Below are 27,608 nucleotides of genomic sequence, written 5' to 3'. Positions count from 1 at the left end.
GCATATTGTAAAGGCATTAAAATATTTTGAAGGGGACGTGAAAAAGGAGCAATGCCCTCGCCGGGACTGGAACCTGCATCTCTCGAATATGCGTCGAGTGTGCTAAACGTTACACCACGAAGGCATGCCGAAAGGAGGGAGAAAATAAAGGTAAAAAATATGTAAATCAAAATTATAACTTAAATTAGAAATATCTTCTTAATTCTTTATTTTAATTTTAAAAATGATAACTTCTTATAATAACTTTCTCTGCACTACGCTATTTCAAGATTAATCCATATCATATGACTTTTACATAGCTTTCTGACCCAAAAAATTGCATAATCCTTCACCCAATCATAATTTTAGAGCTTTATCAACTATCCAATCAAATGATATTAAAACCGAAACTAACTCACTCTGAATACAGATTTCTTCAACACATCGCTCTTTACTTCTGCTCCTAGGCCCACGCTAGACTGCTGCTCCGCTGTTCTACCGCAAAGGTATTAAAAATGTAAATGAAGCATTCTGGAATAGGTAGGATTAGTGTGAAAGTTAGTTCGTGTTCGTGAAATCTTTAACTAAATTAAATATTATTTAAATCTGTTATGATTGCTTCTTGTTATATTACGTTTGCAATTTTGCTTCATGCTTCAATATCTCGGGTGCGACATTTCGCAAATCATCACATATCGGGTCAGTCCATAAGTTCGTGCGCGTTAAGAGTATTCGTGGAATTCACTAGGACGCATTTACTAAAACAATACAATTCTGAACCTGTTGAAACTTGTCATCGTTTAATTAACATATTATCCAGTTCATCACCAACTTTCGTAAATATCGAACGCATTTTAGTACCCACAAAAGATGAATATAGATAATCAGTACAAATGTACTGTGCTGCATTTTTTTATTTTCGTGTGGTGAATCTGCCAGGTTTGCAGCGATAAAAATTAATAGTGTACATGGTAAACACACTATTAGCGTAAGGACTGCCTAGAAATGGTTTAAAAAATTTAAAGTCGGAAAAGCAGTATTGATGATGTACCACGTTCAGGACGTTTTGAACTGTTAGAACCAAATCAAACGATTAATTCAGAAGTTTATAGTGAACATCTTTGCCCTCTAAACTCAGAAATGATCAAAAAAGGCGCACGATTGGTGAATATCAAGAAAGTGTTGTTTCATCGCGATAACGCTAGACCGCATACGGCTCGAACAACGTTGCAAAAAATGAGTGAATTTAATTGGGAGCTTTTGCCACATCCTGCTTACTTCCCGGATATTGCCTCAAGTGATTTTCACTTATTTCGTGCCTTACAAAATCTTTTATTGGGAAAAAAATTTAATTCTAAACAGTATGTACACAATGAGCTTTCGAGTTTTTTTGCATCAAAATCAGAGTCTTTCTACAGCAATGGCATAAAAAAGCTGCCTGTAAGATGGCGAGACATTGTAGATAATGGAGGAAAATATATATTTGATTAAAATGTTAAATTATGTTTTTTATATTATTTAAAAATTTACCAAAAAAGTGGGCATGAATTTATGGACTGACCCAATATATATATATAAATGAGCATGTATGCGAGTGTGTGCGTACAATCAGCTCCCGATTAACCAGGGGGCGGACTAACCGGGCCTTAACTGATATGGACACCACATGACTTCCTTATATGGCCTATTAAATTATACACATTGTTTGCTGCACTTCATTTAAACTTATTTCCTCGAATTATTCTAACTTAATTAACCGATTCATCAAAGGAAGTTGGAAAAGACACCAAAAACTTCAAATTTTGAAATTAAACATCGCGGCCAATTTTTGTTCGTATGGGAGTCAAACTTCTTACAGTTTTTTTTTCATTACGAGTATAAAACATTCCCAAATATGACAATAGGAACCGAGAGACCGCATTAAAAGTTAGATTTCGTTCATCTGTCCAAAACTATTATTGATTTTTTTAAATTTGAAATTATCAAAATATGAATATGTTAGTCATTTAAATCACTTCTGTAACTAGAAGTATATGACTACAACCAAGGATTGAGAAAATAAAGGCCAGGTAATGACTGTTAAGCCGGGTAAGAGTACACTTTTGGTACTGCCGATTGCAATAAAAAAGGAAAGGGAGCAACTAGACGTTATAGCAGTACCCTATACAAAATTTCAACGTTCTACGGATGATTGTTTTTGAGTTATGCGGGATACATGCATATGTACGTACAGACGCCCTGAAAAAATCCCTTTTGAATCTATTTTAAATCCATTTTGTAATCTGTTTTCGAAAAAAGATTCCTTTATTCTGTTCATACTTAAAGACGTCACGCAAAAAAGTCGTCCAAATGTATTCGGGAACGGTCAAAATGGAAATTTCCGATGAAATATGATACCCGAAATTTTTCGCGATTACAATACTTTACTTTGTACAAGGAAGTAAAAAAGTAATGTTTGTTTTTTGACGAACGGTGGAAAAATTAAAATAGCAAACTATTAGAATAAAGCAAAATTTCTATGGGAAATACAAAAAAGAATAAATAAAATTTTTGGGCAGCAGGATGAAATTATAGTACCTAGGAATTATTTTTATCCACAACAGTACGCAATTTAATATTTAATTGTACACAATCTAATAATATTGTACTAATTCAGAAGTCAAACAACAAAAATCAGCGTTATATTTTAAAATTTTCACAGGACTAGTTTTGATGGTTTTATCCAACCACTATCCTCAGCTGCAAAAGCGCAAATGTGAAAATATAACGCTGATTTTTGTTGTTTGACTTCTGAATTAGTATTTGTTCGGCGTGTTATCGTGTCTTAATATTGTACTAATTTATTCTAGTTTAATAATGGGAAGAAATCACAACATTTTTTCAGTAAGTTAATTAATAAAAAATAAAATAAATAAATAAATAAAAAATAAAAAAAACGCTTCCTTCGGTGCTTTTAAATGCTCACTTTTGTACATGATATTCTAATCCAGTCAGAAGAAAATACGAAGCAAGCTCCTGGAAGCAAATAAATATTCCTCGAAAAATTGTGTGTACAGGGAGTTGAAGGAAACTATTATTCGGTTTGATAAAGCATCTAATCAAAATGTTCTAGCAGAACATTTAAACTGTATTACAATCCTTTTTTTTCCTCTTTCTATTGTAGCTGTCAAAATATTTTTAGTTGACTGCTTAATATTGATGCATAATATTTCAAATTTGAGATAAAAATTATACCAAAATTTCTTGCAGTTAAACAATTTATTGCCCCATTTTATTTTACAATTCATTCTAGCTTTCTGATTCTTACTTCCTCCAAAGTAAATACGAACGTTTTCCTTAGCAATGAATAAATTATATATAACTTCGAAGATTATTTTTTGGAATTATTGATTAATTATTCATGAATAATATTTCACAAAATAAAAGAATTGGTTTATACAGACAGAATAAAAATACACATGCTTGAGCACAAAATGCGTGCAAGAAAGAAAAGTGTCACAAATGCATTTCGTACAAATATAACATTTAACACCGAACACACGACTGAATAAAACAATATTGCTTTAAGATATTAAAAATAATAATATAGTAATAACAAACAAAAATATTACGTTATAAATTATATTTTTATAATAAAATATAGGCTTCAAGAACAACAGCATGCTCACAACCGAATCATGCACAAAAGATATAAAAAATGTGAGGCGCGTACTTTTTTCACTTCTTTTGCAGCACTTTCAACTGAAATATTAATAACTAAGCACATTTTATAGAAAATCAATAGATGGCAGCACCATACTTATGTATATTTAATGGAGGGTTATATGCTATAATTGAAGTTTAGAACTGCTGGATAATGTAATAAAAAAGCGGGAAATCAAGAAAGTTATAATATAAGGTATATTAGATTGGGAATGTCAGCGCTATGTTTCGCAGTCTCTTAACTTTTTTTTAACGATTGCTAAATTTAAACTTACAAAACTTTAGTTAAAAAAAGTTAAGCGGATTTTCTTATCTTTCGATTTCTTTTCTAATTTCAGCTGCATTCAAGAATTGCATGTAGTTTCCTTACTGGTGAATTGCTTTCGGAAACAGTTAAATTGAATCGACATAAAGTATTATATCTATCTCTGTACACAATTCTACATTAATATGAGGAAAACTTGCAAGAAATGGAAAGTATTAAATTATATTTTTACAAGATTATTCTTAGTAATAAATGCAGAAAATAGGAATTTTTATGAATAAATAACTGCATGGCATGATTGAATGTTTTTTTTTTTTTTTTTTTAAATTTTCTACGAACTTAGAACTTGAAATGTACTAACGAACGGGTCGTATAAATGTTCTGAGATCAGAAACTTACTTTGATTACATCGATAAATCATAAATAATTACTTTCATTTGATCAAAGAATTACGTACGTATATTTTGAATTTTGCCCCAGAATATTTTTCGAATTAAAATAATGATCTCTAAAATGTAACAGCCAAAAACGGGCCAAAGATTCGCCTCAGGAAATTCTACTTCCCATAAAATTTTGAATAGAGCAAGAAAGCATTATTCTTTATTATTCACAAAGTTGAAAGGTATATATAAATCCTGAGTTGTTATTTTTAAAATAAATGTAACAGAATTTTCTAGAAAAGCTTTGAGCTGGAAATAAAACTTGAAATTGATAACGCTGGGGAACAGTACTGATATTAAATACCTACAACACAGATCATGTTCATTAACTGCTTTTTAATATGCTTTATAAGTAACTTTACTATCGGCTTTCAATATCAGTGGTACCTCGGTACACGTCATTAATCTGTTCCAGAACGTTGGACATACAAACCATCACATAGGACATAAAGCGTTACATTTTAGATGCAAATGTTTCAGCTTCCTAAACCAGTCTCAGTATATTTTATATATACTAGTAAATACATATGTACTATTTAATGTGCTAATTTAGCGTTATTTAATCTGTGACTTAATAGCATCTTGGTTAAATACGTTTTCTACTAATATAAAAAAGGCTTCCCACTGTCTTTTTAAAAATCTATTAAATTTGATGATAATTAAAATGCTATAAACCATAGTTGCAAATGAAAACTATACTTATAACATTGTATTTCATGTTAATTCATATTTTATTATAAACATGTTAATTCTTTTCTAAGTATCACTGGGGTTTCAGGTTTTTAAAGAGCTTTTCTTGATTACAAACAAGTGTGGGGGGGGGAGGGACTGCCGAAGAATTCATTTCGGATGTTTGATGGATTTTCAAATTTTATCCTTCACTTGACAAGGCGTTTTTTTGCTAGGATCGTTTTAGAAATATGTGGCAGATTTGAGAAAAAGGCGCAACAGGATATCAAAGATAGTTGCTTTTTTTGATAACATGAAGCACTAAGTAATGAAAACTTTATTATCACTTTTTTTAAGTGAACGCTTGCTTCATCGAACGTATTTATTCACCCTTCAGACTTGTTGAAAAGATTTCAAGATCCTTCTTTTATCTAAGAAATTTGATAAGCGATATCATGCTACTAGGACAACCGAATTTTTAATTTAAGTAGAAGGTATCTAAGCTGTCGCAGAAAATAACATGAAATACAAGTACCTTCTCGGGTCTAAAATAAATGACGTTATCTACCATTTTATACTAAACGATTTATAGCACAATATTTAATAATGGATTAAATAAACTAACGGGAAATAGTTTATTAAAAAATAACCTGTCTTATCTTTTAGTGATAATTAAGGCTAAAGATACACTTATTCACTTTTACGCTTTCTTTTCTTCCGTACATGATTGATTCTTTCGAGTGAGATCTGAACATCTTAGAAAGGGTCATTTCTTTTTTCCAGTCAAAAACCCCGCCTATGGTTCCTCTAAGTTTGGAAATTTGCTAGCCTTACCTTCAAGTAGCGGAGCTTGATTCCACAGCCTTGGAGGATAGCATTCAGCGCAGAAAATGTAAAAGTTTTAAAAGCTGATCACGAATTATAACGATTTCCAGTTATTTTTGAAGAAGAAATGGCTAATAGAGCTAACGATGAAATATTCGAATCCTCGAGCCTTTTGAATTTTCACGCCTTTTTCTCTATTCGGATCCTTACCTCGAAAACGTTAAACATTTAGCTCAAGGAACCGTAGAAACTTTCTTTTCTTCTTCTTCTTTTTTTTTTTTTTTTTTTTTTCCGTCGAATTAAAAAAATGTTTAAGACGGGGGGGGGGAGAAAGAGAGAGAGCACAATTTCAGTCTCGAATGTCACGCTGTAGTTTTACGAATTTTTAAGAGAAAGAAGTTTTTAAATTTTCTGGAGAAAATTTAGAATTTTATATGAAGCGTTTGCTTATGTTTATAAGTAAACTGTCACTGAACTCGGGTTTGCGGAGGATTATTTTGCATATACGCATTACCTTAATTTTTTGCGTTGAATTTATCCAGGGCTAGAATTTCATCTATATGTTGTTTAGCTTTCATTCATTAACACTGAATCCTTGTTAGCCAACAGCTCTGGCCAGAAGTTATCAACAAATTTAACGAACCTGTAGCGATTGAAAATGAAATCAGAGAAATCGTAACTTGTAAAAGCAATTGGTAACGAAGAATTTTTAGGTATGGTAGAAGGAGAAAGCAGGGAATTAATCGAGAAATGATAAATGAAGTAGTAGATAATATTACGAGTATATTACTAGTGGACAATGAAAGCAATGATAATAACGAACATGATAAAACGAAGGACTATATGAAGAGAGCAGGGTAAAATATTATTCAAATATTAGTTTAAAGTACATTCAGTTTATAAATGTTATTTTAAAATTATATTGAACAACGGAACCTCAAGCTTAAAAAGTTTAACTTTGTGATTCATTAATGAATTTAATAATTACAAGTGTATTTTTAAAAGGTACGTTTTTAAATACCAGAGAGAATTAGAAAGCAAAATTTCAGATCTGCCTGTAGTGAAATGGTGATCTTAAATTTTGCTTTAATATAAAATTTTGATATTAATTAAGCGTTTTTATTTATATTTTCCGTTAATAAAGGTTCGAAAACTTTAAGCTTCAGATTCGCTAAACGTAGTGTTCATCTGTCCCCTAACAAAAGTTATACGGAGATGACTGTGGATAAAGATCTGTTTCTAAATTCGTTAACGGAAGTGCGACTGTACCAGTTTTTGAGAATATGTAACTTTATAATGTTTTTGTCTTAACACTGTAACCAAATACAGTGATATTTTTCATATTGATATCACTTTCATACTGATCACTTTTACGCCTATCTACTCCGCGAATTTTGCAGTTTTTCTCCCGCAACAAAATTCGTGATGTCCCATTTCAGCCTTTCTCACTTCCGGTTTTCAGAAGCTGGTAACAAAAGTCATGTCACTGCAGGATTTTCCCCTCTTCTTTAGAAATTTAAAAAATCGTGCATTTAAGTATTTCTTTCTATGTTCTCCTTTATTATAGTTGTTGAAGGAATATTTTATGGTGTATGGCAGAGTAGATGTCCCATTCCTTTCCTAAAAAATGGCTGGATAAAGAGATAACGCGCGCTTTTCTAAGTATTATTACTTCATGAAAAATGTTTCTTGTTCATTCTATTAGATATCAACTCCAGTGACATTTATATTGCATCTGAACAGCGTCTGCATACGAAGTTTATGGGATGGAGAGTCACTGTGGCATCGCTTCGTACGTAATGAGATCACTTCACGCTCACGTTCCAATCTATTATTTTACTTTAACGTAATCCTTGAAAGGCTGACACAGAAACGCTCTTGACCCATCCTATCGAGACAGGCTGAAATGGGACAGTTTAAAAAAAAAGTTGGGAAAGTCCGAAGTGGGAAATAACGGATAAAATTATTGCCATAATTCGGGCCTATCGCAACATGAACAGATGTTCGAAATCATAGGAAGGTGATGAAATGATACCGAAGCATTTAAGCTAATTTGCCTATGCAGTAACATAAATAATGCTGATTAATTATGTTAATAGATTTGTTTTTGATAGGTGTTTTAAGCGAATATCAACAAACCCTCTACGTCGTCACGTGAGTTCATCGTCTGGTGGAAGCCCGAATTGGATGAGGACGAAACGGGTGTAAAGGCAGACGTGGAGGAGGGTCGGATCATCTGATTGCGGTTTTGCAGGCCACGGAGAAAATTGTGCAGGTGATCAATCAGTTCACGGGTGTCTACGATAATATACAATACAAATTAATTATTAATCACATCACAGATTAAAAAGTCAGCGAAAAGCGTAGCAGTGATCCCCAAGTTACGAATAAATAACTTCTATAATCTCTGTTGCAATGTAAAGCTGGCTTACTTACTCAAATAGTAACTCAAATAGTTAAGGATCTGATACAGTTTTCAAAGCAGATCATTCCGTCTTTTGTATTCCAAATAAATTTGCTTCTAACCATGCTCTATATAATAAATAGATTTGTAGTCATTACTTTTTTTTTTCAAATAGACTTATAGAATATATTATAGACTCAAATAGAAAATGATGTTCATACATTCTTCTATTACAGCTGAAATCGGTAAGATTTCATTACCTTCAACTGAATATCAGAAGCAATAAAATTTTCAGCAGTATATAAAAGACAAATAAACTTTCATTCTTTTAGAGTTTCGTTGCATATTGTACAATGCTCAACCATTAATACCCGAACACTGTTCAATCATATGCATAGCAGGATTTATATAAGCAGCACGCCACTGTACGAGCTATAAACGCACAAGAGGGGCTTTGGAAAACAATTTTTCAAAACGAGCATGCAGGAGACTATAGTCGATTTAACAGCCTTTATATTTGGAATGACAATTAATTTATAACATTAGCTGCTATTCATTATAAAACATCTCGGAATTTTTGGAATGATGATAGCTGTTGAAGCCACATGCAAATGGTGGGCGAAAGGACCTGGGCTAAGGATTTGTAAGGGAAAGCTCATAAACTAACGGAAATAAAAAATGGAGCTTTAAGCAGATAACAAAGGCAAAGCGTAATTTATTGATGCCTACTGTCACATAAAATATGTATAAGGATCTTGGAAATACTATCAACACAAATAAAGTTCAAAGCATCTCCATGCTCCAATTTATAGTAGTCATATAGCCGTTCACAGGCCACCGGTTGCCGAACCGAAGGTTCGATTCCGATTGATAAGAGTGCATGCAAAATATAATGCGGTGATATGATTGTATGTATAAAACCTATGATATACCTTGATCTTCAGATCACAGTGCAAATTGAACTATGGGCAAATGCCTTTCGCTTAACACTGTGGTAACTACAGAAACTGTTCGTACATTTTTTTAGATGATTTTCATTGTAATTACAGAAATATTTTACCAAAAATTTTTAAGTTTTAAATGTTCAATTGATAACCCTTATTCTTCACTATCTTTATACACTTTAATTTCATAAAGCGTTTCGGTAGTATGGGAAGAGATATTTTATCCCGCTGCTTTCGAGCAACTTTCCAAAGTCTAAGAAGGTTGTAGGACGACGTTCGGACAACCCGCTTTTTAAAATACATTGATGCTTTGTCTTTATGCAGTTCTACTGATTAGTCACTCTGTGTATAAAGAGGAGGTATTTCACATTAGAAAATTGAGCATAAAATATGTTTTTGATAATATGTGGAGTTGATCTTAACACTTTTCTCCACTTTCTTTATTTTTAATTTGCCGTTACATGAAAAACCAGCAACAATCATAAATCCCTTAGAAAAACTTTCTTTAGATTCCTTGAACCATGTTTAAGATTTATTTCCTTCTCTTTGGTGATAATAAATGGATCTCTTTTTACTTACGTATACCCAAGATTTGTCTATTCCGACAATATTTTTCCATTTTTGTCCGGACAAATGTTTCTCATAAAGAATTTTGCAGCGCGTTTTGCGTTCGGCAATATGTCGTGAAGAAAGACTATACACATTATTTTTTCACCTTGTTAAGATTCAGATCAGCATTAATCACTTTGTTTATCTGTAAACATTTTAATTATTTTGCAACTGTCCTATGATGTGGCGGAGTTTATTTTAACATTAAATATCTTACTTTTGCAACATTCGGAAACATTTCCGTTTTTGACTTGGATGAGCATATGGAACTACGTATTTTTCCACTTGAAGCTAAATTTTGACTTACTTTTCCTTTGTTGTTGACAGCATCATTTATCCTAGGTTTAGATATCGAAAAACCATAGTTTTTACAACGTTTTTTAATAACTAGACACGAACAATTTTCTTCGGAAAGAACACAAGCGTAACCTTCCCTCCACTGCTTTAAAAGCGACATTTTGCATGGAAACAAAACAGTCGAGTAGCAGACGATAATTTATACTTTCAAAAATATAGTTGCAGTCAAAAAAAATCCAAGCAGATTTTTTTTTTTTTACAGCACAACAAAATCATCTGTAAAATGTGCGAAGAGCCTCTCTATGCAGAGATACTTGACTCAAACAAATATCAGAATAATTTCCAAGCTGTACCATTTCTGCAGTGGAGTTTCATGAACAGTAACATGCGCGGCATGGAACAGCAACTTTACATAATCGGGATTGAATCCACTCCTTTTTATCGATGAAACTATGAATGCGGCACAATATCATCTTAAATAACATATCTTAAACACTAAATATACATCTGCGAAATCCCTCTGATTTGATCAAAAATGTCTTTAGGTAATACAAGCGTAATTTAAGGACATGAGTATGAAAAATTTGCATTAAATGTTCCAGAAGCCTAGTTCGAAATCTGTTGATGATTCTAAAATCTTATCTCTGCATGAATCCTCAGTTCTGTCAAGACAATTCAAGAAACAAAGATGAATTGGTGGCTAGAGGAACATCGAAGGAATATTACATCTAACATTTCAGACATTTGGGGAACACGCCTTTACGAGCACCATCAATAGTCAGAGGCTTAATTGCGAGCAACTATATTTATTAGAGAGAAGGTATCAGGTTATCATTGGCAGAGCACTATACTATATTAGCAACTATTTGATTTTTTTAAATATTTGGTTTAAGTTCTCCTCCCCCAATTTAAGCTTTAATTTCAATTCAAGAGAAATGAGAAAAGTACAATTCTTTACCTGAATTGAGTCTATTCGACACATATTTCTTAAACAGAGTAGGCTAAGTAGAAAGGACTGATTTAATTTAAACTTTAATTTTAGAAGTTACTTTAGAAGTAGCAATATTAAGAAACATACTCATCTTATGCATATAAAAGTACTTGCATCATGAAAATGTCAAGAAATTTCTATATTTAAAACTTTTGCTTCTATGTCTTTTTATACGCCTTTTAGATACACGATAATGGGTTAACAAGAAAGTTAGTTTTTAGTTGAAGGTACTTGCTGTTGTCGTTATCAGGTGAAATAATGATTAACTCCCCCTACAGACGTCTATACATATTGTTAAACACGATAAGTTAACTTTATAAGGAGTCACTAGCACATATATTAATACATACTCAGATAATGAAATACGTACATTATTGTTGCCAAATAGAATATAGACTTACGCGATTAATTTTCCTAATTAATTCCAAACGATTCCAAATAATTAATTCCAAAAAATTTATTATTGAATAACATGATAAACATAACGAAAGAGCATAAATTTAGAAAAAAAGTAAAAAACATTCTAACAATAAACTTCTTTTATTTTTACGAGTTAATTTATACATTTTTACTTTTTAGAATCAAACTTAACAAGTCTTTTGAGACTATGTCTACGAAAATTTTTTACCAAAGCTACTATTTTCTAGTATAAATACGAGTAATTAACAATTTATTCTAATATCTGTAATCAGGTCCTCAACTAAAAAATACCAAATATTTATTCCGTACCCGGTAAATCATATTCTTTAAGCTATTAAAGTGTTTTTGTTTGTAGATTACAGTTAAATAAATATCGTAAAGGAATGTTTTTGTTGAAGATATCGCATGATCTATCTTCAGTTTTTTTCCAGCTAAATTTCAAAACCTATGCCTAATTTAAAAAAGAAGGACTTGAAAGTAGAAGACTTTTTTTTTCCTGTAACTACGCAATGAAATTATCTCGTTCTGAAAGTAAATTGATTGCACTTTATATTAAATAACTTTTGTAGTTTTTCAAGATAATCTTATTTCAAATGTATTCTTACTTCTTGATTTTTTTTAATTCGTCGCTGCTTCTGCGAAGAATTGTATTCAACATCGGCTACTCGATGTAATGGGGAATAATGCAAAGCAGTTACGTGTCATGCTGGAAGTATAAAAGTGGCATTACCTTTGATGTGCAAGATACAGTGTGATGTCTGGCTTACTCAGCAGGTACTACATACTTTAAACTCGTCTTCTAGTGCAACCTGAGGAACACTGTTATACCATTCACTGACAAGCAATTCACAAATACAAAATCAAAATTATTTTAACACTTGCACATGTGAAAGATAAAGATACACATAAAATGAATAAATATAGTGCATTCATGCTACACAATATTAAAAAAGCAGTTCGTGAAGGTGCAAAAACACCAGAAACACAGTGCGTGCAATCACTTGAGCAAACACGCTGTGTGAAACGAATGTAAAGGCATGCACATTTTTGAGTTGCTGCAAAACACTGGAATAAAGAAAAATATTGATAAAACGAAAAAATCACAGTAGGCATTATTAAGAGAATTACGCTGTAAAAAGTTAAGGTTAGTGGAAAAAACATACAATATCCATTATATATTTACATACGTTAATATTAGTGACATACAATATATGCAATCAAACATAGTTATATAATATCGATACCACATATTTATTTTAGTCCCACAAATTTCAATTAGTTAGTGAATTTAAAGTTCACTGGGTAAATAGAAACTGTGGTTTATTAAGTTCGATGCTGGGTGGTTGGTAAACGATTATTATTATAACAGAAGGTTTAAATCTGTCTGTGTTCTATATGATGAATAAGAACGCTTATTAAACATAACAAAACATTTGTCTTTCTTAGAACGCAATTAATATGCTATAGTAAAAGCAGAGCAATCGAAAAAAGAAGTAAATAACAAGGTGTTGCCAATCTTAAATGCTAAATTAATTTACAATTTTTCTGCAACTGAATACTTAATATACAATGATAAAAAATTGTTTACTAATGGCACTAATAGTACAATTGTTCCCGAATATCAGTTTCGTAAAATGCGTTTCTTATTTGTTTCTTATTGTTTATGCGTTTCTTATTTGTACGTCTTCTACACCCATACGTTTTTCTATCTCTGTCTCCATTCATTTTTTCATGTTAATTAGCACAAAGCATTACATTTACACGATGCATAATTTCGGTTATACATCCTCGGAACAAACATCGATCTAATTTATTCATCGATATTTTACTTTTTGCAACTCAAATAATTTCTCGGAAAGTTAATTTTGTTTTTTCGGTAACATCTGGAAGCTTCATAATGAAAACAAAATGGGGGTGGGGAGGGAGAAAAGAAAGCTTCGAAATATATCAGACTGAACAGGTCCTCAACTCCAGCTGGTGGATGGAAGACGGTTCGTTTTTAGACGATTGGAATAGACAACGAAAAGTACATATTTTATCTGGAATATTAACTAACCTTTTATTTCTTACTGCTTTACTTAAAGTTCAAAATCAGTTGGCACATGAGATGACAGCTAAAGATTTTTTTTCTTCAAGGAAAATTAAAGTCTGAATCTGTTAATATATTCCTGAAAAAATATATTACTATATAAAAACAAGCTCAATTTATTAAAATATAAAACAAACTCATTGTTACGATATTGAGGTTCAAAATGCGTCATTTACTTCAATTTTTTTGAAGTTAATCTATTGGAAAATGTTCTAGAGATTTACAGCATTTCGAAAAACCTAGCATACAATAAAAAATCTGTTGTAGCCAGCACATGACCTTCCGCCAATATCGTGTTTTAAATAGCAACGAGCTTTAAGTAAAGTATCACTTCCGGTCGGTTTTTAATGAAAGGAGGTGAAGTGTTTATAATACATTTGAAATTGCTGAAAAACTATTGTAGGTTTCAAGTGAAGTACCACTTTCGTGGATCCATTAAAAGCTCTTATGGGCTTCAAGTACAGCTTCCAGTAGTCCGATCAGAAAGCTTAAATATGGAAAACAGAAATATTCAGAAATTTTATATAAAAGATATCATGGAAGAAAAAATCGTCACATACATAGGCTCAGGCAGACAGACATCATTGTAAAAATAGTGAAAACGTGTTGTGGAGGATATCTATTCGTGCTTATTCGCTGAAAACTAATTAACGGATTTATTTATGAAATATGATCACATTGATTTTTAATGAACGATCATGATTAAAAATTTTAAGGATTCTACTCCTTAAAAGCGAAAAATAAGAGGCTGATTCAACTTTAACCTAATTTTAAATTATAATGCTAAAAAATTTAAGAAATCATAAGTGCAGGGACGTGCAGTCCTTAGAAGGGGGCAGTGTTGCGAAATGCCCAGCTGCGGTAAGATAGCTTTCCCGCAAAGCAGTTTAGGGTTGCCAGATTTGGCGCGAAAACGTCCAGTTGGCGATAAAGTTGGCAATATGTCATAGACGGAGCGAGAAGATTCTAGAATATATTTTTAGCAGTTTTTCTCGAGGATATTCTCGAAGATAGGTTAAAGTTATATACACCCTAACTGTCCTGTGAGAGTAGTAGTGTCTTGAGTTCAGAGATTAGCTTGAGAACGATTGTCCGAGTCGGGAACTGTACTTCAGTGGTTTGCCATGAAGCTGTCTTCATCGTTATAGCTTGAAGGCTGTATTGCTGATTATTTCAGAGTGATTGTCTTAGTTTTCTGACGAGTGTAAACGTGTCTTTCGAACTGTCCTGTGTTATAGTGCTTACTGGCGAATAAATTGTGATTTCATTCTTCATCAAGTGTTATCATCAATTACTCAAATCCACGAACCCGCAGAACGCAACAATACCCAAAAAGTTGAAAGAGAACATTTCTCTCTTACGTCGCCGTCTAATTTACTTGCTTTCTTTTTCGATTTCTTGCCATGACAAAGTTTTTAGTTATCTTCGGATAAACTGAACGCTGGCAGTAACGGATAAACCCATTCCAGCGATTGAAAGAATCTTCGGCATCCTCTTACACAGCATTAGCAAGAGGTAAACAGATTATTGCAAATTAATTTTTGATCCATTCGGCACCCCATTAAGCTTAGCGGCCCTTCGATTAGCCCGCCTTTTAATCTGGATCGGATTGGATTGGATTATTCAGTTATGGCAAAGCACACGAGGGCTATCTGCCTAAAGGGAGGAATGCTTTTCGTGGAGGACTTTCTAAGGGAAACTGGCTCGTATACATGTTACACATGAGGAAAACCACGAAAACGCCCATGCAGCCAGCCCGTTCGCGGGATTCGAACCTCGGACCGAACTACCAGTGTTCAGCGTCTTTACCGCTCGGCCGCTGGTGGGCTGCCTTTTAATCCGGTGCTGATGACTTGGAACGATAAAGGAATTATATAAGCCTAAGAGTGTGCCCGGTGAGAACATTCCGACTATTCTTAAGGCTGACTGTCCACTATTAGAAGTGCAGAGTTTTTTTATGAGTAAGAAAGTACCTTACAAACTTTTGTCCCTGGATGAAAGCAATTACCATTAGCGTCTGCTGTGAATACTTGTAACTGGTAATTGCAGAGGTCAAGATAAAAGACTGCTTTTAACCAATTAAAGAGCTGAAACCACATAAAAATTTGCTATTCTATTAAATAATGAAGAATCTGCATATAGTATGTAAGTATGTTCCACGCACTATGTAAAAAAGGCCACACCTAATTATCAAATTTTCAACGAAAATAGTTGGCGAAAAAAACTTGTTTTTATTTTTTTATACATATTTTTTATTTATTTAATATTTTGAAGGAACTTAATTTTGGATTAACAAACTTAGTGATATGAAAGCGAGTAGTGGCAACATTATTGGAAATAAAATATTTTTATCTCCAGACTACTACATTCGGCAAAATGTAACATATTTACATTTTAATTTTAATGAATAGACTGGGTTATTTAAAAGCAATGTGCTTCCACTACCTGACATAAAATAGTTTTATCTTCCACCCGCCTTTAGATTTACTCTACATGTTATTGAGTAAAAGAGATGTCACGAGATATCTCATAAATCGTGAGATATTAGGAGATTAGAAATATTAAATATTTTTATGAAGTTACACTAGCGGGACTAATTGAACTCATTATGCGCCACCGACTAGTAGCGTGAATTAACAAGCAATCATTTGATCAGTGGCGTAGCAAGCATAACTGGCGCCCGGGGCAAAATACCTTCTTGGCGCCCCCCCCCCCGACAAAAAAAAAACGTTCAGTAATACAATGTATAGAATATATTCGTACTAAGGAAATAATGCAAATAATAATAAAATGCTGAATCTGCCATAAAATACTCAAAAATATATTAAGAATAGTCACTACCTAACTACACTAGCCTTGGATTCGGAAATGCATTTATGTCGGCGGAGAAATGAGACATACGATGATCTAGAATTAGTAGTTAAAAAGGTGTTATTTATTTTTCATATTTATATAAGTGTTTTTAAACAATTAAAAGTTTAATATACAGATATGTGGGAACCTGCCTACTACAACTCAACTCTGCCAGTCTGGTAACCCATAGCAACCAAAAAATAAAATAATATTTATTCTATTCAATTGTTATAATTATTTAACGATCTGGCTCAAAAAATTGTACTACCATAATTGGTGACCCGCATTTATTACGAATAGCAACCTTCAATGTTGCACGAATATGGAGTTTATATGTCAAAATTCTGAGCAGCAGTAAGTTATCCAGTGTGATGAGATGCAAGTAAGACATTTCACCTGTAATTTCAAGCGTTGTGCCGCATTCCGGCGAGTCAATAAATTTCTGTCATAATTTCAGCGGATATATGTATCGTCTGCTGCATTTGAGCCGACAATTTCTCTGATTTCAAGTACCAAAAACTGTGTCACTATATACATATTATTATTGTGCATATTCTATACATATTATTATTGTGTATATTCTATACATATTATTATTGCGCATATTCTATACATATTATTATTGTGCATATTCTATACATATTATTATTGTGCATATTCTATACATATTATTATTGTGCATATTCTATACATATTATTATTGTGCATATTTGATTGATCTAAAGTGGTTGACAATGATGCTGCTTCACAATTGGCGCGAGTGGCAGTTAAGCCAGCGCCTTTTTGTCGCCGAGACCCATCGTTATGGTTCATTCAATTGGATGCGCAGTTTAAATTAAGTCACATTACTCAATTTTATACAGCGATCGCCGTGTTTGAATCAGAAATACTGCAATCAGTTCGCGAAATAATTTTGAATCCCCTGGCGATGGACAAATACAAATCTTAAAAAAAAAAAAGATTCATTTCTGTTTTTGAAGAATCCAAGATAGTTAAAATCAAGCAGCTGTTGCACGATTTACGGTTGGATGATATGAGGCCTTCTCAATTGCTGTCTAAAATGTCAGACTTAGCCTCCGGTAACCTAACGGATAACATTCTTAAAACATTATGGATGAATAGATTCCCATCTAACATGCAAACCATTTTAGCGGCCAGTAGCGAGCCACTTAAAAATCTTCCCAAAATTGCTGATAAAATTCACGAGCTGGCCATTCCAGCACAAATACACGCAGTGCAGGCTCCTGGTCCAGGTATTGTGGCGTTATAGGCTCAAATTGATGATTTGTCCAAGCAGGTTGCTCAGTTAGTAGCCATCCAAGCTGAACCTTTTCAGCGCAACTGCTCCACATCACGTGGTCGAAATACACGTCGTAGCCCACTGAGGAAACGTTATGAAAGCCCTCCTCAGGGTATTTGTGTTTACCACCCCAAATTTGGAAACAAGGCAAACAAATACCGCCCACCGTATCGTTATAACGACCAGGGAAACGAGAAGGGCCGTTGCTCGAAGTCGTGAACGACAGCGGCCGGAATTTTTTTGCACGCCTTTTCGTCATCGAAAAGAATTCGGGCTTCACGTTACTTGTAGACACTGGGGCTGATGTTTCTGTCGTTCCACCACATTTTCACGAACAAAAGCGCCTTACCAAGTTACAACTTTATGTAGGAAATGGAACTCCTATTCAAACTTTTGGTGAACGCCTAATATCTGTTGATTTAGGATTGCACAGCAACTTCCAATGGCCATTTATTATTGCTACTGTTTCAAGTCCTATTATTGTTGCTGACTTTTTACAAGAATTTTCTTTGCTTGTTGATCTTGAGAATCGCCGTTTGATAGATTTCACAACCAACTTAACTTATCTGGGAGTAATTGGCGATAATCAAGATTTGAGCATTAAATTGATTTCGGGTAACTCCCCATGGCATCAACTTCTCAGAGAATTCCCTACAATCACGCGTCCAGTTATGGGTATTTCCGAACCCAAGCACGATGTACTACATTATATTGAAACTACTGGACTTCCAATTGCCGCTAAACCAAGACGTTTACCTCCGGAAAAGTTTAAGCCCTCCAAAAGGAATTTCAATACATGATGAAACAGGGAATTTGCCGTCCTTAAAAAAGTTCATGGGCCAGTCCGCTCCATCTAGTTCGGAAACGAAATGATAAGTGGCGATTATCGCCGGTTAAATGCAGCTACAATTCCTGATCGTTACCTAGTCCCTCACATTTAAGACTGTATGCAAGTTTTAGAGGGAAAAGCTATTTTTACAACCTTTGATCTTGAGCGGGCGTATCACCAAGTGCCTGTTAACCCAGCTGATATTCCAAAAACTGCGGTTATTACGCCTTTTGGACTATTCGAGTTTCCAGTCATGACTTTCGGCTTATGCAATGCTGCTCAAACCTTCCAACGCTTCATGAATCAAGTGTTAAACGGCCTAGACTTTTGTGTATCTTATTTTGATTGCGTCTTAATCGCCTCCTCTTCAGAGCAAGAACACCTATCACATTTGAGAACAGTTTCTTGAACTTTTTCAAAGGTACGGTGTCAGGCTTAATCCTTCCAAATGCGTTTTTGGCCAACCAAGAGTATCCTTTCTTGGTCATGAAATTTCCGCTGATGGCGTTCAATTCCTTCCAGATAGAGTCACCGCTATCCGCGATATGCCCGAACCATCTACATTGAAGGACTTAAAAAGATTTCTTGCTATGCTCAATATTTATCGACGTTTCTTACCTCATGCAGCAACCATACAAGCACATCTAAATTCTTTTCTGTTTGGAAGCAAGAAAAACGATAAACGTGCTGTAACCTGGACCACAGAATCTCGCGAAGCGTTCCAAAAATGCAAAAATGATTTAATTTCGGCAACAAATTTGCAGTATCCTTCCGCATCTAAACCGTTATACTCTACGTTTATAAGGTATTCCTCCCACTTTCCTAGCGTGTCTTCGTAGTGTGGTGATTTTGCATGCTGGGACGGTACTCCAGAGGTCCGCGGTTCGATTCCCGGCGAAAGCATTGCATATTTTTCATCTCTTCTGCTTCCAAAAAATAACTTAATGTCTCTACACGTTGACGCATCAACAACAAGTATAGGAGCAGTTTTACAACAGAAAGATCAAGAATTATGGAGACCACTTTCATATTTTTTCTGAAACACTCTCACCAGCACAAACCAGATACAGCACTTACGATCGCGAATTATTAGGAACTTATGAAGCTGTCAAATATTTTCGACATATGCTAGAGGGATGCGTTTTCATGATCTTCACAGATCACAAACCCTTAACCTATGATTTTCAAAAGCGTTCGGATAAATCTTCTCCTCGTCAAATGAGACACCTAGATTTCATAGGGCAATTTTCAACAGATATCTGTTATATTGAGGGCAGAATATTGTTGCAGACACCTTGTCTCGTATTGAAGAACTAGCCGTTCCTTCGCCAATAAATTTTGCTGCCCTTTCGGATGAACAACACCGGGATTCAGAACTACAAACCCCCTTGAAAAGCAAATCTTCCACCAATCTCAATTTGCAGCCTATGAAGCTGTCACCTGGAAAATCACTTCATTGTGATGTTCAGGATTCAAGATTTCGATCTTAGTTACATCGTCTGTCACATTCTGGCATCAAGGCTTCGAAAAAACTGATACAGCAAAGTTTCGTATGGCCTAGCATGCAAAAGGACATAGCCAACTGGACACGTTCGTACTTGGAGCGCCAAAGGTCTAAAATTGTCAGACACACCACCAGCCAACTTAAAAATTTTAATTTGCCCTCATCTCGCTTCAATCAAGTGCACCTCAACTTGGTCGAGCACATATATTTGTTAATAATAATATAATACATGAATAAATTAATTACTATGTATACATTTTTCTTACCTTGGATGAAGCAAATTTATCATTTACTTCCTCGAATTCGATCATTTCAACTTTTTCTCCTTCCACACTTAAAAATGCTAGATGACTTAGGGGATCTTCTCCCATCGTTGATTGTAAATATATGAAAATTTATTTTAATTTGCTGAACAACATTTTATAATGAAATAGTAAATAGTATTTGAAGTTCTACTCTTAGGTTTGAATAAAAATTTTCTCTATAGATCTGTAGTGGAGTTTTAGGCTCCGTTTCTTTTCTACTGCGGAGTAACGTCATGCAGTCACACTCACTGCTCAAAACTATCAGGGGATATTGTGGGTTCGGTATAAAATAACCATATAATCGATAACCTTTTTGAACAAAAGGAAATAGAAGAGATTATAAAGGAAAATTATAACGTTTACAAAGTTGGGAATATGCAAATTTAGTTTGTGACGTCGAAAACTATGCGTTTTAGATAAGGAGCGACCTGCAGTGTTCCTTTTGTAATAGGAGATTAAAAACAATTGACATGTGTTGAATGCTTCGTAGCAGTGAATATACGATGTTTCAGCAAGATGTCTTAGTTGAATCGGTAGCCAGGAAGGCCATCAGTCGTTTACAGGAGAGCCAAACGCAATCCATTGTAGCGGAAGCGTTAGGATTTTCCCAAAATGTCATTTCCAGATTATGGAACCGAATTTTGGAAACTGGATATGTTTGAGAAATTCGGGACAAGGTCGTGTTATCGTTTTAAAATAAAAAGCGGGAGATATACGTGCATTTCGTTTTAAGAAATAAAAATATATCTCTACTTTGGAGAAATAAAGCGGTCAGAAAGAACGTTTTGGTTAATGTACTGCAAACATTTTATTACACATTACACATTTTATCAGACAAATCAAGAAAATAAATAGTTAATTATATTACAATAGTTATTAATTTTAAATATATTTTCCAGAAATCGATCAAAATAAAAACTGAAATTTTCCGGAAAATCTTGTTTGGAGACCATTTGGCGCCCCTCTACGAGCGGCGCCCGGGACATCATGCACCCTCTTGCCCCCCCTCGCTACGCCACTGCATTTGATAGTTCTTAAATTCTGAAAAAGCATTATGCATACATACTGCCTAAAACAATTTTAAATGAAATAACTGCCCTTTGATTATATGTAAGTTTATATCTTTCTTGAGTTTTCTTTGCTGTACTTCTATTGCTACCAGCAATATTTTAAATCGTCGTTAGATACTGCAAGCAGCGATGGTTGTACACTGCTGAAAAATGGTATGATTCATCTCATCTGAATCAATATTTCAGCCAATGCAGATTATTCTGTCAGATGCATAATGATTGCTTAAACCTGGTATTGGAGTTCCTTGTTATATTCACTTTTTTTTTCCTAATTAAGGAGAGTTCTTCGTCTAAAAAAGTATGTTTTTGAACTAACTAATCATCTATGTTAAATAGGTTGTACTTCTACTCTCATTAATTTTAAACCCTCGTCCTATTTGCATTTACTGCTTTTTACCAAAATCGCAATATTTCACCAACGCAATAACGCTTGCACACGAACGAGATAATTAGAGACTAACAGCGATCACCATCATAATCATTAGATATGTGCGAGCTCGTGTACGCAATTTGCTAATGAGCAATGTTCTGAGCAACGAAAGGTATGTGGAAGTAATTTCTTATGCACTTTTACTACTATTAATTAGAATATTCGAATATTTCAATTAAATTTGCTTGAATTCGTAAAACTGAGATGGATGATGGTTGAATTTTTTATCTAATTAAATTAGAAGTATGAATAATACAGTAGCGCAAAAGATAAAAACATCAATAACTTAGCAACGCAAAAAGTTAAAGCAATAATAATAAAACAGATAGAAAAATAACCTAAAGGACAAATTATCACATAGTAATACTAATAAACTCATTTCATTTGCTTAGTAAGTCCCCGATTCTCTAACGAATCGAATAAGTGAACGCGTAAAACTCTGGTATGAATTCCATGGGAATAAGAACAGAAGAATTTTAAAAAATTCAGCTTTGAAGACATATGTTACTTGCAATGTATCAAAGGCGGGCATTCCATACAATACCTAGGCATTTTATATAATGCCAGGCGTTTTTAGGTAAAGTATGAAACACAAGAATTATTATATACTTTCCCTAGGCATCGTATGTAATACCTCGGCATTCTATAGAATGGAAAATGCTATTTAGGCAAAGTATGATAAAAAAAGGTCACGATATGGTTATTATTTAAAAGGCGTGCACTTCTAAAAAATATGAATGTTATTTTGAGAAAATAATGAAAAAGTGCCATTAAAAAACTTTTATTCAGAAAACATAAAGAAAAATTAAAGTCATAGAAGACAAAATTCATGCCTTTCTTATCAAAGAAAACAATATATGAATATTGAGAAATACTTTTAATGTATGGAATGTTTCCAATCTGTAGAATTATAGAATGAATAAATTAAATGCATGGATTATGTATGAATGTACTAAACGTATGGATAATCGAAACGAATCCGAGATGTATTTCAGACCTTGCCGGTTTGTCATTGGTCATTTTATAGAATGCCTTAGAAAAGTATGAAATGGTAATCGTTTTATACACTGCCGTCCAGTTTTTAATGTCAGATTTCATACATTACCGGTAACATATGTAGAATCGGTACTTACTGTCTAGGAATATGATGTTTGTAAACTTACTTCCGATGTGGCTGTCTAGGGGCTAGTCCGATTTATGTAAAACTTGAATATTTAATGAAACATGAATAGTTGCAACAAACTACAAAGTAATTACATACGTAGAAGGAAATAGATGAGATTATTTACAGATGAAGAGAAGGAATCATCTTTTATATTCAAACATCTTTCAGTCGCGTCATCGTCTTAATGGCGGAATCGTCTGAATTCTATCATCGGAAAAGTAAAAGATTTATTCTCACAGCTCTGTCGCGTCATCCGATTATAATGAACGATGCCATCCCACAACTGCTCGTCCATCATGATGGAATGCGGTCTCGCATTCTCGTAGCACCACCATCTCATCTAGGGATATGAAAAATAAAATTAAAAAAAAAAAAAAAAAAAAGATTTTTAGTTACTATTGAGGGAAAAGTCGTCCTAAATGGTTTATTTCAGCCATCTTCCTTATCATCTTAACATCCTCAGAAATAACGGCGTTAGCTCTTCTTCAACGTTCGTTCATCTTTAACAGTCTATCTGAATGCATGTATTTCCCAAACACGCCTTCCTTTCATATTGTCTGGAACAATTCGTCTGGATTCGTCTTCGTATTTACGTCTTCTTAAACATCATCTGAATAGGTCTTCTGAATGCGTCGTCTTAGATACCGTCTGGATTCGTCTTCATATTTACGTCTTCTTAAACATCATCTGAATATGTCTTCTGAATGCATCGTCTTAGATACCATCTGGATACGTCTTCTGAATGCGTGTTAGATATCTTCAAGATCCGTCATTCGAATGCGTCTTCTCAAAATCATCTTCTTTAAGTCGTCTTCCTTCATACATTTCATCCAAAGACATCATCTTCAGTCTTCATAAATTAGTTGACGTCTTTAAAGCAATAGTCCATTAGTCAAATCGGGAGAAATTTGTCTAGTCGGGAAAAACGTCTAAATCAGGAATTATCAAAATAGGTATTTCATTATCAAAGATTTTCGATTTTTTCCTGGGTCTTCTGAATCTGCATTTCCGTTTCTTTTTTCTCACCTCCTTTAGTTTCTTTTATTCCGTCTTTTCTTTCTGTATCAGCGTCGTTTTCATCAGACTTTTTAACTGACTTCTGCTTTTCAATCTTCTTTTCTTCTTCGGTGGTCTCTGTAGTTTCCTTGTCTCCAGTGGTTTTTTTTTTTTTTTTTTTTTTTGCTTGTCTGTTATCAGATATGTTACTGAAGTTTTTTTAGTAGAATTAGCAATTAATTCATCATAAACTCTAACATGAGACTCTTCTTTAGGAACATGCTTCTTTTGAGAAACCCCTTCTTCAGTGGCGTTTCTCCGCGTTGGCATCAAAGCTAATTGTATTGTGCTTGAGTTTCCTTTTTGCACTAATTCATCTTCAATAGTATCATTTTCATTTACATCAGAATCTGCATCACTCAGGACGTCATCAGAATTCACAATCAGGAAATCATTGCCACTTGCTTTGATTGTGGATAAGGTATCCAGTTTGATCACATTCTGTACTGTAACAGAAACAATACTAACAGGATCAGTTTCTGGTTTTGAAAGTAAAAAACCATAATTAACAACTTTTTCAAATCCTTCTTCAGAACCATTTCCATTGCAATAAGCATTTTTTTGCTCTTCAGAATCATTCTCAGATTTCTTGTTTTCTGCGATAAAACAAATATTTGATCTAAATGAAGAACCATCAATTTGGAATTCACCTTCAAATCTCTCTATAGGTTTGTTGCCAAATTCCGTTAACTGTAGCTCTGCCGACTTAAGTTCAGCAGAACCTATCTTTTTATGTATATCTTCTCGGATTAGCGTTACTTGACTACCAGTATCTATTAAAGCATCAATTTGCAAATTACCCAAATTAACAGTTTTATGCATTTCTTTCTGACAAGTCTGAGTTATTGGAGTAACAGCTTTGGCATCTTGGATATTTTTAGATGATGTTTTTGAACAATCTACGGCTTTGTGTCCAAACAAATCGCATTTAAAACACTTAAATCCTTTACTCTTATTGTTACACGAGTTAGATTTATGACCTAAATTTCCACAATTATAACACCTTGGTTCTACTCTTATTGGGTATAGCGCGTGCTTTATTTTGTGAGTTATTACTTGAATAACCCTTATTTTTCGTATGCGGAACGCGAATTTTCTCATAAATTTTTAATTTCTCTTTGAATTCAGAAATAGTTTTACACCCGTACAAAACAATTTTATTACTACTCTGATCTGGTATCCCATTGATTACATAATCAAGAATTGATGAATCATCAACAGAACCGCGACTGGCTATTTCACGCATGGCAATTAAATATTCGGAAAGTGATTCGCCAGCTTTTAAGTGTCGTTTCTGTAACAAATTATGAAGTTGTGCCCTGTTTATTTTAGAACCAAATTCAGATAAAAGATTTTCTTTTAATTTTTTCCATGATATTATACCTTTCAAAGACCTAATAAATACTTTAGCAGAACCAGTAAGCAATTTTTTAGCAAACACAATTTTCTGTAATTCCGATAACTTAAATAATTTAAAAGATTCTTCTAAATCACCAATGAAGGATTCAACTGGATATGTATCAGTGTTTGTAGTGTAACAGTTTCTAAAATATCACGAAAATGTAGGAAAATATTGCTGGGCATTATAATGTTTTCATCCACTGAGTTATTTATGAGAGGTGATTCTGACCGAACAGAATTAATATCATCATTTTTATCAGAATCACAAACACTTTCGTTTTCAGATAACTCATCATCGTCATCACTTTCGGATTTTAAAAGCTTAAAATCACAAAGACTATTCAGTATTAAATCACAGTTTTTATCAGGATTTGAATCATAATTAAGATGTAACAAATTACACACAGAAATAAAATCATTTGCAGTGAGAGTTTTAAGTAATTTTTGTTTTGTTTCTTCAATATTAAAATCAGATGGAAAACCACAAAAGTTACGCAATCTAGCTCTATTTTTTCGATCACCCAATGTTCCAAACACAATTTTATGTAAAAGTTTAATTGACTTTAAAGAAAAGTAGGCACAGTCTTTAAAGAATTTCAAATTCTAGGAATAGAATTTAAGGTAGTCATCTTAATTCACAGTATCGTAAAATACTATTCATAGAAGTAACAATGTGGAAATAATCGAAACAAAACTTACTTCTATTCTTTTGTAATATTCATCATGCTTCTTCCTGGGCTCATACCGGCCTGAGCCCCCAAATCTGTCGAATCGGTACTTACTGTCTAGGAATATGATGTTTGTAAACTTACTTCCGATGTGGCTGTCTAGGGGCTAATAAACTAGTCCGATTTATGTAAAACTTGAATATTTAATGAAACATGAATAGTTGCAACAAACTACAAAGTAATTACATACGTAGAAGGAAATAGATGAGATTATTTACAGATGAAGAGAAGGAATCATTTTTTATATTCAAACATCTTTCAGTCGCGTCATCGTCTTAATGGCGGAATCGTCTGAATTCTATCATCGAAAAAGTAAAAGATTTATTCTCACAGCTTTGTCGCGTCATCCGATTATAATGAACGATACCATCCCACACATATATACTTTAAGATCTGGCGATAAGATTAAACAAAATTAAATAAGTGAGCAGTCATGTTAACAACATAAATTAACTCATGAAATTAATCAAAACCTTTACTGCACTCGATGTTTCGGGTACAAAAAAATTTAAATATCGTTAAAGAGTTATAAACATTGATTAGTTGAATGCGTCCCCGCCCAACGCATATTTTCCTCTACACCTTTTCTAATATAAGACTAAAGATATAATAAGGTGAATACATTAAAAATTATGAAGAATAATTTATAATGATACATAAAAATTTCTGAAAAAAGAGAGAGAGAGAAGAAAAGGGTAGGCAAAAAAGGAAAAGACGTGCTTATTTGCTCCCTACGAATTTGAAGAGAAATCCCGCCCAGAAGGGGAAAGTGGTTAGTAACTCTGACTGACGTACCGAACAACCCGGGTTCGAATCCCGGAGAAGACATATATGTAATTTGTTTGTTCCTTCCCAGGAAGCAGCGGCGGCCCACTTAGGTTCCTCTATAATAAACAGGCAACCGCTTAATAGTGGTTAATGCCCTATAAACGGCTAGGCACGCCATAAGAGGGGGATTGAAAAGAAACTTGAATTCCATTAGCTCTCGAAGCAAGTTAATTCTTTTTATTTAAACACAGTACCAACAAAAGTTGAATTTTAACAACTTGCTAGGGCACACACACACACACACACACACACACACACACACACACACACACACACACACACATATATATATATACTAGCGACCGCTCCGGCTTCGCACGAGTATAAAATATTAATGGATATTTTAACAATGAATCGCAGTTCATAATCTTTTTCTGAACTTACATACCTCACCTTAAATTACGATTTTTGAAAATAATTTCCCTAATATTAAATTGGTTGAACTCTAAATTTTAACCAAGATCTTAATAGAAAATTCCAATCCATAAATTATGGTTTTATTTAA

General features: G+C 33.6%; 1 protein-coding gene across 1 annotated transcript in view; it reads right to left on the bottom strand.

Moving 5' to 3' along the window:
• LOC118197570 (uncharacterized) overlaps positions 1-27,608 on the bottom strand; it is an 87,180-nt gene that overhangs the window by 59,390 nt on the left and 182 nt on the right. Inside the window, exon 2 of the mRNA XM_085825449.1 lies at positions 8,020-8,178. Within this exon, the coding sequence (XP_085681575.1) occupies positions 8,020-8,116 (97 nt within the window). The 5' untranslated portion in view covers positions 8,117-8,178. The remainder of the gene's footprint in view (positions 1-8,019; positions 8,179-27,608) is intronic.

Source organism: Stegodyphus dumicola, chromosome 10 (genome assembly GCF_044657685.1).
Source record: "Stegodyphus dumicola isolate Sdum_Otavi_A_Nest chromosome 10, ASM4465768v1".
NCBI classification, from domain to species: Eukaryota; Metazoa; Arthropoda; class Arachnida; order Araneae; family Eresidae; genus Stegodyphus; species Stegodyphus dumicola.
The sequence above is the reverse complement of the archived record's forward strand: the minus strand, read 5'-3'. Positions and strand labels throughout refer to the sequence as shown.